General features: G+C 43.5%; 2 protein-coding genes across 3 annotated transcripts; one reads left to right on the forward strand and one right to left on the reverse strand.

Moving 5' to 3' along the window:
- The first annotated feature begins 4902 nt into the window (after positions 1 to 4902).
- cfd (complement factor D (adipsin)) lies at positions 4903 to 7755 on the forward strand. Its single transcript, XM_076747963.1, has 5 exons — positions 4903 to 5006; positions 5233 to 5389; positions 5786 to 5927; positions 6056 to 6346; positions 7302 to 7755. The coding sequence occupies exons 1-5, from the start codon at positions 4943 to 4945 to the stop codon at positions 7479 to 7481; spliced, it is 834 nt and encodes a 277-aa protein (XP_076604078.1). The 5' UTR covers positions 4903 to 4942; the 3' UTR covers positions 7482 to 7755.
- Positions 7756 to 7837: 82 nt separating this feature from the next.
- Positions 7838 to 10865, reverse strand: LOC143331267 (GTPase IMAP family member 8-like). 2 transcript variants are annotated; one of them, XM_076747960.1, is made up of 3 exons: positions 10755 to 10865; positions 9673 to 10512; positions 7838 to 9201 (listed from the first exon to the last, which is right to left on the reverse strand). In XM_076747960.1, the coding sequence occupies exons 1-3, from the start codon at positions 10762 to 10764 to the stop codon at positions 8489 to 8491; spliced, it is 1563 nt and encodes a 520-aa protein (XP_076604075.1). In that variant the 5' UTR covers positions 10765 to 10865; the 3' UTR covers positions 7838 to 8488. The 2 variants fall into 2 exon arrangements, with proteins under 2 accessions (XP_076604075.1, XP_076604076.1); XM_076747961.1 differs by lacking the exon at positions 10755 to 10865 and adding an exon at positions 10639 to 10676.
- Positions 10866 to 11242: the final 377 nt, after the last annotated feature.

Consider the following 11242-nt stretch of genomic DNA (forward strand, 5'->3'; position numbering starts at 1 on the left):
AAGCTTTGTTTGCCACCACCGTGTTTGTGTGTGTGTGTTTTGTTTGTGTCTGTCAAAATGTTTTCTGACACTTTTCAACACATCACAAAGGTTTGTGTTTATGTGCGACTGATGCAGCGGTGACAAAGTGACAGATGAGTCCTGTTCAGGTAATAAACCGTCAGCGTGGCCAGCCGGTTGATTTCTGATCTGTTCTAGATGTTTCTGCACACGTTATCACCGCAAAGGACTTTTGCTTTCTCGCTGTAATAAAGTAAATATTGGACACTTGAATTAGGCTTTAAAATTTAGTCTTTGTGTAGTTTTAGGCCTTGTTTTAAAGGGAAGTTCAAATCCTCGATTCTGGTTGTGAACAAAGCTTTTTTGTACTTTCAGGTTATGGATTGAACCTTTAATAGAAATATGACAGTGTTACTGTGTGCTCTCATCTATTGTTTAAATAGCATACGCAATAGTTTATAAAACAAAAGGAAACACAACGCTCTGTGAGAGACCAGGGAGAGATGGAGGGCATAAACAGAAAGATAAAGTCACCGATTAATGAAAAGACAGACAGACAGAGTGATTGACTGATGGATAGAAAGCCTGCCAGACAGACTGACAGCCTCGCTGACTCAGTGTCTGAGAATGAAAGTCAGAGGCTGGAATGAGCGAGCGAGGGAGGACAGACATGGAGAAAGAGAGAGAGAGAGAGTAATGAAACATTTAGAAAACATAAAGTGGAAAATGACTCTGTTAACTCACCTCTGATAACTGGTTCAGTGCCAGACCACACACATGGATGAACAGATATGGACGGCTGCACACACGCACATGCCAACACGTGTAACAGACAAACACACGCACGCACGCACGCACGCACGCACGCACGCACGCACACGCACACACACTGCATACCTGGCTGGGTGGGCTTGGTTGCTTGAGGCTACAGTTGCAGTTGTAACTCGACAATCAAAAGTCTGATACAGTGCAGCAGAGCAATATTCAGCACGTACAGCCGGTTCCCCGCGCTGTGCCACAGCTGCGCTTCTACATTATTCATATCTATATTAACTGTGCATGGGTAAAAATGTGACGCGCATGAGCTAAAGTTCATTACTTAAAATCTATAAAACACATAATATCCATGTCAGGTAGTAAGGAATTTGCTTTAAACGTTGTTTTGTGAATTACTCACAGATGCTGGATATTCCATTTTACAGCAAATTTCTGCAGCTAAATTGACTCATCATCATCTAGGTGGATACAGATGTCTTTGTATGTTTGAACCTATAATTTCTAACTATTATGTTCTTCCTAACTTGTAATTGTGAGTATGTGAGTCACGACTTAATTGGCGAGGAGTTGGAAAATGCTATAAAGACCTAACACGTATTATTTCCCCACTTTACTGTAATGCGACCACATGATCGGTGGAAGGTCAAACCCCTGAGATATTAGGAAAGAAGGCGCTGAGTAAGCATTTGTGCAACTTTAATTTTCATAATTATTTCTGAGAAAATAGCTGTGATGATATGAAATTGGCATCCAGTTCAATCAAACACTTCTTGACATTACAGGACTTTAGTTCATGTATTTTACTGTTTAACATTCACCCAGTTTACTTTAATGGCTTCAAAACATAATGTGATCTTTCAGCAACGCGCTCACAGTTTACTGTGAGTCTAATGTAACTCATTAAGGCAGCAAACACTTTTTCATTAACACTGATGAGCTTGTTTGTCTTTCTGGAATAGTCACATTTACGAGTAGTGCTTGTGTGTCCCTGCAGAGGGCAGTGCAGGTCTATAATTAGACAGCGTCAGCCCTGCGACTCCAAGGCTTCATCCACGAAATTTAACACAATGTTCTGAGACAATCTGCAAAACACATCAGTCTGTGTTGTCTGTGGTGTGACCTGCATGCAAGAAAACTGTGGCGACGCTTTATTTTGCAGGTCGTAAAATAAAGAATGTTCCTGGAACGATCTGTGTAATTTCTTACTGATTTCAAGGAAAACACCAAATACAAGTTGGTGCAATTACAGTCTAACATTGAGGGTCTTTTAATCAATCACAGCTCCTGAAAAGTCTACAGGAGGACAAGCAATTCAACATTTATCAAGGTTTGAGTTTCTAATAACGCAGATTTTGCTGGGGATTGTATATCTTTTTATTTATTTATTCATTAAACCAGGTAACAGCAGAATAAACTCAGTGAAGATAAAACAGCTGCAGGTCATCTCTCTTTTCCCTTTAAAATTAAACACCTATTCACAGTAAACCTTGGGGGAAATTGCACCAGACTTAGGGATCCGTAAGATGAAGAATAAAGGTGAGCTTCTGCTTCAGGTGTTACTGCAGTCTGTGACACAGTGGGTTGCCTAATGTGCTCCAGAACAATCAGCAATATCTAAAGTTTTCAACCTGTTTTGGTTTTAGTTTTTTAACTTTTTGATACGACTAAAACGGGAGCTGCATCTTGTGATTGCGCTGACACACAATGGTTTTTGGTAAGCAGTAGCATCTGTGCATACCGCAGCAGTATAGAGTTGTTTGTTCGTAGCAGACTGTGACAAAACCTGTAAATTCAGACAAGTTCCACTTTGTCACGCTGAATCAGAAAGTCACTGATTGCAAAGGTGTTGTCATGCACTCGTACAGGATGAAGGTAAAGCTAAACTTCCTGCCTGAGTGACACAGTGGTCCTTCCAAACGTCTTTCCTTTTGTTTACAGGATGGTCTCCAAACCCACCAGACGCTCTAACAGTATCAGCGTAACAGTATAATTACTGATGTGGGCTGCGAAGCTGCAACCTGTTCATGGAGAGCACAGAGGCTTTTTCTGAAAGTGTGTTTTCATTAGAGCAAAGCAACACAGAGCCGTATTCTCATGTATCTACACACAGTCCGTCGAAAACCACCGAGCTGCACAGCGTGGCGAATCAAAGCTGACAAGACGACCAATACAAAGTAATCACCAGGTGCAACAGACCTTGGCTGGAACAAAACAACATCGGTATATTTCCCTGGGTGAAGTATTTGACTTCTAAATCTCCTGGAAGGCCTTTCTTCCCCTGCACCTCCACCTCAAATATAATCAGCCGTACAGAAATTTTCCCAGACCGAGGGCAATATTTCTTCCCAAGTTCACAACAGGATTATTCTGTCCAAACAGCAGCCGAGGAGTTTCAGTTAAACAAACATTTCTCAGAGCTGCTCTGGAAGCAGAAACAAATCCATGGGTTGAGTTCTGTGCAAGAGGCACAGTTTGTCCGGACAAGTAACATCAAACCGCTGCCAGAGTAAAAGACAAAAGGTAAAGACAGGTGGAAGTCAGGGCGTAATATTTAATTCAAGACAGAGAGAATCGTTCACGACACTACAATTATAGTCTTTGCTAATGTCAGCGCTTAGACGCTGCATATAAAACCCTTTGGCAAGTGACATCATGACCTGAACGGTGTTTTCGGAGAGAGACATGTTGTGCTTCGAGCTGAGGGCTTCATGAGTTGCATCATCTCTGACAGGGAGAAAAGTTAGATGCAAGATTGTTTTTTTGCATGCCAGAATCACGCTGGAGAAGCGTGTTTTATCTGAGCCTGTGCGTTCCCTGGTGGATGGGAAGGTGAGGTTCCCTCTCCTGCTGTAATAACTTATCAATCTTTTGTCACCTTCCTAATGAAGCCTGGAGGGGCTGATGTCTGCTGTCTGGTTCTGTTCATGTCTGGGCCTTTTTCTCTCTGTCGTGCTGAAGACAGCGTGGAATTCCTTTCCATCGCCTGCAGTGTCTCTGTTCAGGTGCTGCTGCCTCTGCGCTGGCCCAAAACGACTGCAAATCAAAGTTAAATGAGTGAGTTAAAACGACTGCAGACCAGCTTTAGTACACCAGCTGTCAATCCAAACAGGTGGCAGGCAAACGTTTGTCGCTGAAGGCCGTGTCAGTCTGCACCTCCAGCGTGTTTTGACTTTCAGAACTCAGGTTTAGGTCATCAAAAAGTCTCCGATCCGTCCTGTGTGGCCTCAGCTTTTGTTCACAATCAAACTGACTTGCTGAGATGTTTCATCTGTTGCTAATAATTGATGATTTGCACGCTCGTTTAATGCAGCATGTCTTCTTTGTTAGAGATGTAAATCACATCGTATTGAAATTGCGTTCTTGCAATGCACAGGAAGTGTCCGTCTGCAGCGTCCAATATTAAGAGGTCACATCGAAGACGCGAAGCAAAGACACGCTGAAGGATCTGTCCTCTGTCTGCAGGACACTCTTCAGGTTTGTACATATACTGTGTGTGCTGTACAGTGTTGTGTCCGTGCACAAAACAGTGCAGTAGACAAGCTTATTGTTGGCTGCTGCAATCGTTTCTGACCCGCCGTCATTGCAAAATGTGTAAAATGTGCTGATTTGTTCCAGATTGGCTGTGTTTCATGTTTTCCTGCTGGATTTACGGTAAGAAGAAGAAGATAATGTCCTCTTCCTCTGAGTGTTGTGTTTAAGTGCGTGAGGTCAAGGGCGCTCATACAAATCCCAGCATTATGTAAATTGACATTAAGTCATTAAATCACATAAAAAGTGGAACTTTCTTCACAATTTCTGTCTGTTTTTTTGTTTTGTTTTGTTTTTTTTTGGAGACTGTGACTATTTGTACTTCTGTTCAGATGCTAAACTGCATCTCATTGTCTCCGTGTTGCACTCTGACGATGATAATAAAGCTGAATCTGATCTAATCTAATCTATAGATGTAACAGAGCTTTCCAAGAAGAAAGCATCTGTCTCAGTAAGAGTTATCAGCGAACATGTTGTTTGCTTTCCTGTTTTTCATTCCAGGAAACAGGGAACAGAAGGATCCTCAGACTCCCACTTGTGTCTTGCACCATATCTGCTTGATTTATGCTTCCTCTCTTTCGACTGGGAGCCTTTAAAACACCACAGTCGCTGGTTTTGGTTCAGTTCAACCGACATCATGGTGTCAGAGAAAGACGTTGTGGTGGCTGCTGCTGTTTTTGTCTTTGCCCTCGTTTCACACAGTGAGTCTTTGATTCATCTGTTTGGTTTTGCTTCATGTCATTCACGTCCATTGGTTTGGATTTTCAGTGTTTTATTGTGTCACCAGTGGCCTTTTTTCTGCAAATCTATACTTGTATTATTCCAAAGATTTTACCTTATGCTTAATTATTTGCTCATTATGCTGACTTTGTACCTCCCCATGAAATGCTATATATTACTCCATTCAATGTGCTTTGGTCGTTTCAGGTGAGGGTATAATCGGTGGAAGGGAGGCAGCGCCACACTCTCGCCCCTACATGGCCTCCATCCAGGTGCCAGAGGGAGAGAGTATGAAGCACGAGTGTGGAGGGTTTGTGATTGCAGATCAGTGGGTGATGACTGCAGTGCACTGCCTGCCAACAGGGTGAGGCAACCTTCTCCTAACCATCAGCAGTGTAGCTTGTTATGTGAGAAACACAAAGTACAAGATAATGAATGATGGAGGATGTTTGGTCCGGAGCAAGTTTTCATAAAATATTTACATCAGCTGAGATTCTCCATGTTTTCTGTGTGAGAGCTGATGTAGCTCAGCTCTTTTCTTTGAGGGTTTTTTGGGGAAATATTATCGTATTTATTTATTTGGTTTTCATGATTTCATTCAGTAACTGAAAATCATTTTCTAAGAGTTTATGTAAGTTTTTGTCATGTATAGTCTGGGAGAAAACATGCAGTTTTATCTTTATTTTCCAGTCTATGTCTGCATTTTGTGATTATAATATTTATTTAATAGAATCTGCTATTACTGCGATTGTTTTCACAGGCCGAATGGGAGGAAAGTGGTGCTGGGCGTTCATTCTCTGAGTGAACCTGAAGAGACAAAGCAGACGTTTGATATTTTGGAACTTTACAACCACCCAGACTTCAGCATGTCAAACTATGATAATGACATCGCTTTAATTAAGGTGAGTGTATATTTTGTTATGTTGCTCTATTTCCGGGAGCAAGTCAACCACAGAATTCTTAGAGACGGAGCTTCATAAAAAGAAAAACAAAATGGATTTTGGAACATTTCTCTGTGTGATTTTTGCAGTTGGATCGTCCGTTTAACGCCTCTGAAGCCATTAAAGCTGTGGAATACCTGCGAGCAGGCGGCACGAACCCCGACACGGACGCAGAGGTTGAAACAGCTGGCTGGGGGTCCCTGGATAACCTGGGGTCCAGACCAGACAAGCTCAAAGAGGTGGTCATGGACGTGATGAGCTCGGCTCGGTGCAGACGCAGCGACTACTTTGGCAGAAAGTTCACCAAGAACATGATATGTGCACATAGAGTGTGTCCGGACCCCTGCGACCAACCATACAAGAAAGAAGACAGCTGTGATGTAAGTTTCACCTCCTTCTCCTCTACTAAACATGGCTGTCGACAAACGGGATAGACCACATGACCATCAGCCAGGTCACGTGTATTTGTCTGAATTAAAAGTACTTCTTAAATTTAGACCATCGTGGTTTTATTTTCACTCTTGAAAACAGATGAGCTCTTCTTTCCTCTGTGAGTGACACTGCACAGACTTTATGGCAAAACAGCTGATGTTGCTCACATAAACTACATGTTCTTTGCCAAAGCTAATGTTATTGTCCAGCTATGAATAAGAACTGAAGCATCACAGTTAGAGTGATCCTTAAACTGAAATTCTGATGTCACATATGATCGATTCCACAGAAGAAACAGAACAACACTTAAAGGACCAGTTCGTCAGATTTAAGGGGATCTGCAGGGAGAATATCAAAGAAATAGCATGTGATGTTCAGAAGTATGTTTTCATCAGTGTATAATCACCTGAAAACTAGAATATTTCTGTTTTCATTACGTTAAAATGAGCTCTTTATATCTACAGAGGAAGTGGGCGCTCTTCCACAGAGTCCGCCGTGTTGCACCACTATAGTGGCCCTGGAGGGACAAACCAAACACTGGCCTTTCATGTGTTTCCCAAGTTTCACAGCCACCATAGGTTCTCGTACATGCTTTGAAAAGGAAGGGTGAAGTTAGAGGAATTCAGTTGGTTGCAGTCTGCAACTTCACCACAAGAGGCCACTAAATTGTGCACACTGGACCTTTAACAGCTAAAAACATGCTGCCTCCCCAAAAGCAGATATCAGACACTCTGCCCAGAGAAACCTGGAGGTGTCAGGCTTACATATGTGAACAGACGTTACATGTTAGCATGTCAGTGCTTCCTGCCAACTGAAGTCAGCACTCACACTGTCAGATGTAGGTTTAAATACTGTAACTTCCTGTTTTAGACCTGTTCTTCTTGTGCGTTTGTCGCCTTTCAGGGTGACTCTGGAGGCCCTCTGCTCTACAATGGCGTTGCAGTGGGCATCACTTCCAACGGAGGAAAGAAGTGTGGCCAAGTTAAAAAGCCTGGAATTTACACTGTCATCTCCCACTACACCGAGTGGATTGACAGCACCATGGGCCTGCAGCCTGCTGCCACTCAGGACCCGAGCAGCTAAAGAAAGGACGGCGAGCGTTACAGTTATTAGTTATCAACCATGTTTCTGCCACAATCATGCTTCTACCGAGTCAATGATTACTCTACTTTGATATTAAGCTAATGTGTTATAATATGCGATATGTTGGACGTTTGTATCTAATGCATGGCTCCAGAGATGGATCTCCAGCATGGTGAACGTACTACCACCACCTGTACAAACAGATTAACCAGAATACATTCCACATCGTTTTATCAAATCGCTTTATGAAGGAATCAATAAAAAAAACTGTGGATCACATTCAGATGTCTTGTGTGTCTTGAGTTGTTTAGTATCTTGTACAAAAGGCAGCAGATGCAGTAATGGTGCAGTGATGGTGTGAGTACAAAAGATCAGCTAACTGCAAATAATAAGATCATTAATGTGTAAAATTACAAGACATCAGAACTGCTATGATTAAATCGGGACATTTGTTTTTATGCAGTTGTATCTGCTGTATCATGTGCAGGATGGTGTTTGAGGATGTAAGTTAGGCAATCAAAATATCAACAGATAAATCTCAGAAACTTGTCAGATAAGGCTTCATATCAATTTCCAAAAGTAAATAAAACCTGCAGCTGTACTTCTTTTCCTCCCCTCTCTGCTTTATACAGATAAGCATGGACATGAATAATTCCTGGCATGTTCTGCTCTGGAAAATCCCCACACCACAAGGAATTTATTTTTATTCACAATGCAAAATTTATTAATCGCTCTGATTTAATGAGACTGATACTTAACTGTCTGTGTGGAGTCTGTGTTTTCTAAAAGCTGAACATATATCTCATCTACATAAGGCCCTTTAACTGCAATGGTCGGAGATTTTGTGAAATTCACCCACATAGAGCGCCCCCAGTGGCAACTCTCTGCAAGAAAATCATTAAAAATATACAATTTAAAAGCAGTGGAATTCAATCCAATGCAAAATCCTGCATGCATGTTGTACTGGATGATCACACAGTACAGGTTACAGGCTCTGAGTACAGACATCAAGCGTCTCTTAATAAGTAGTTGACTTCTAAAGCCCCCTCCTTCCTCTCCTCAATCACTTTCTTCCTCTCCTGCAGCTCCTGCTCAGAGAATCTCCTCACCGCGCAGGAGCGGCCTCCATGTGAAGCCACCAGCTTGTTCATTCCCGAGAGCAGGTCATTCACCTGAGGATAGCTCAGGGCATTGTGGGACGTTGTAACATTCAGCTCATAATAGCGGCTCCCGCACTTCCTGATGAGACCCTGGAGGGCTGCATGGGCTCCAGCCACGTAATCGTTGATCCTCTGAGGCCTGTGCTGGTTGCCATCAGAGCGAATGAAGAGGACGATGGCGTGCTCTGTGAAGTCTCGCCCAAAGATCCTCTGCAGGTGCGCCAGCATCTCGGACTCGCCCTGGGTGAAGCGCCCCATTTGGAGCACCAGCAGGAAGACATGGGGCCCAGGTAAGGACAAAGCCAAGCAGTCCTTGACCAGCTCCACATTTTCCACCTCATCCTCGTCCCACAGCTCGGGGGTGTCCACCAGGATGAGTTGCCTCCCTGCTGCGAAAACTTCTTTTCTCTCACAGGACGAGGTGGGCTGAGGGGGTTCCTGACTCGACCCATGAACTGAGTATCGATTACCTGCTCTCTCCAGAATTAGATTCAGGGCAGAAGACTTCCCGCTGCCGGAGAGACCCAACAGGATGACTGCCAGCTTCTTTGTGTCATCATCTTAAAGCAGAAAAAGAAAAAGAAACTTGCTGTCAGAAAGAAGGAAAAGGTAGAAAGTAAGAATACCGCCGACTTGTAAACCCACAACTGGACATTTCTGAGGCATTTTTATTGAATTCATAACCATTAATGTATCACTCGCTGTGTTGGATGAATATTCTTTCTGAATTTTATTAGATACTCTGTACTGTAGATGGAAAGTGATGAATGGCCCTGATCCATGTGTAACTCTATCACCCCCTAGTGGGCAAAGTTTCTGCATCGAATGTCGGTGGAGCAGTAAGACGTTCTTAAAGGTTTTCTGCTGTTTACTAAATCAAATCTTTTTCTAAATGTTCCCCCATGAAATAAAAATTCATTTAGAAAATCAGATGGTCCTGTTGCAGTAACTGTACTGCATTACTGGAGTACAGGAAATAGACGGATCTGTGCTTTTCTTTATGTTCTGATGTAAAACTCTTGAAGACTTACCATCGGTGGCACTCATCTGGAGCTGCAGCATGGCTCTGTGGCTTGTCACAGCCTCCTCCAGGCTCTCTCTTTTTGTCTCATATTGCCCTTTTTCAGCAGCCTCCTTCTTTCTTTCCTCGGCATGTTTCGCCTTCAGCGCCTCCATCTCTTTCGCTCTCCTCTCCTCCTGTTGTTTAACCAGCTGCTTGAAGGCCTGCTCCTTCTCCTGGGCCTCTTGCACCTTCTGTTTCAGCATCTTCATCGCTGAGTCTTCGCTGCTGCTTTTCTTCGCCTCAGTCAGCATGGTGTCCGTGTAGCCAGTCACACCGTTTTCAGTCAGCATGTAGTGGACCATCTCCAGTAGAGCGCGCAGTTTGTCTCTGGCTGCAGATGATGTCATTCGGCAGTATCTTCCATCACACATGTTGATCAGCTCCAGGAGGGCGTCGTCCAGTGTGTCAGCCACCTCTCCGTCTTCCAAAGAGAGGACAACCAGGTATCTTAAAGCTTCAGCTCCAAAATGCGCCTGCAGTATCTCTATCATTCGTCTCTCCCTCTTTGCATAATGTCCACCTTGGATCAGGAGCAGAAATGTACTGATCCCACCTGTGCAGGACTTAAAGCAGCCATGTATAGCCTGGCTGATGCCCTCCTCTGTCATGTCTTGTTTTAAGTCTGCATAGTGGAAGCTGACCGAGCGACCGTCCACCGTCAAGGCGCAGGTTTGATTTGATCCCACAGAGCTACAGGTTAACTGGAGATGTTTACCCCCAGAGCTGTCCTGCAGCAGGGACTTGAAAGAGGACCATTGCTCCACGGTGGATATGACCACCATCATCGGACTTGTGTTCATTATGCCGTCTGCCAAACAACACAGGAATGACTTGTCAGTGACCTGTAATCACTTTTGATGCACACACCAAGTAATCATATCTCATTTTTAACACTAACTTTCACATTTTTTCTAATAAACTGAGTGAAACCCACTTGCTTGTTGCTTTTTCAGGCCTAGCGATGGTTAACAGCCCCTGTACAGTGAATTAACTTGATTAGTCATTCGTAGCTCTGAATATGTCTGCACATTTTAGAAAAGAAATACTTACTGTGCGACATGTCTCTTGCAGGTGCTCTCACAGGTCTGAGATCCTTGTCAGCTCAAGATAACACCTGAAACTGGATTCTCTGGCTCTGACACAAGCAAGAAGAGGATGCTTCCTCATTACAACATTTCACCCGCACTTTTGTTGTCAAGGAAGTCATTCCACGGCACAACCTGGAGCGACCGAGCTACTGGTCCAGTGCATCTTTTATGCTTCAGGTCACGCTTGAGTTCTATGAAAGATCTCGGTTCCTCCCCACATGAGCATTGTTGAACTCACAAGAAGCAGCACTTCCTGCTAATACCTTTGTGCACTTGTTAAGGTGAACATTTTAAACCGAATCAAATCACTGTGGGAATTTACAAAGCCCTAATCAGTTGGCCTGGTTCAGCTTCCTCTTCCTACCTGACTATCAAGTTGCTGCAGTCTGCACAATGAAGGCAGCCTGGGAGGCATCCTGTCATTGTTTCTTGTTTGCATTAGAGCTGCAT

The sequence above is a fragment of the Chaetodon auriga genome, chromosome 14, assembly GCF_051107435.1.
Source record: "Chaetodon auriga isolate fChaAug3 chromosome 14, fChaAug3.hap1, whole genome shotgun sequence".
Taxonomy (NCBI): domain Eukaryota; kingdom Metazoa; phylum Chordata; class Actinopteri; order Chaetodontiformes; family Chaetodontidae; genus Chaetodon; species Chaetodon auriga.

Coding starts and splice junctions, on each gene's coding strand:
- cfd (XM_076747963.1), top strand. CDS start 4,943: ATGGTGTCAGAGAAAGACGTTGTGGTGGCTGCTGCTGTTTTTGTCTTT. Junction 5,007..5,232: donor CTTTGCCCTCGTTTCACACA/GTGAGTCTTTGA, acceptor TGGTCGTTTCAG/GTGAGGGTATAATCGGTGGA. Junction 6,347..7,301: donor AGAAAGAAGACAGCTGTGAT/GTAAGTTTCACC, acceptor GTCGCCTTTCAG/GGTGACTCTGGAGGCCCTCT.
- LOC143331267 (XM_076747960.1), bottom strand. Junction 9,202..9,672: donor CCAGATGAGTGCCACCGATG/GTAAGTCTTCAA, acceptor TTCTGCTTTAAG/ATGATGACACAAAGAAGCTG.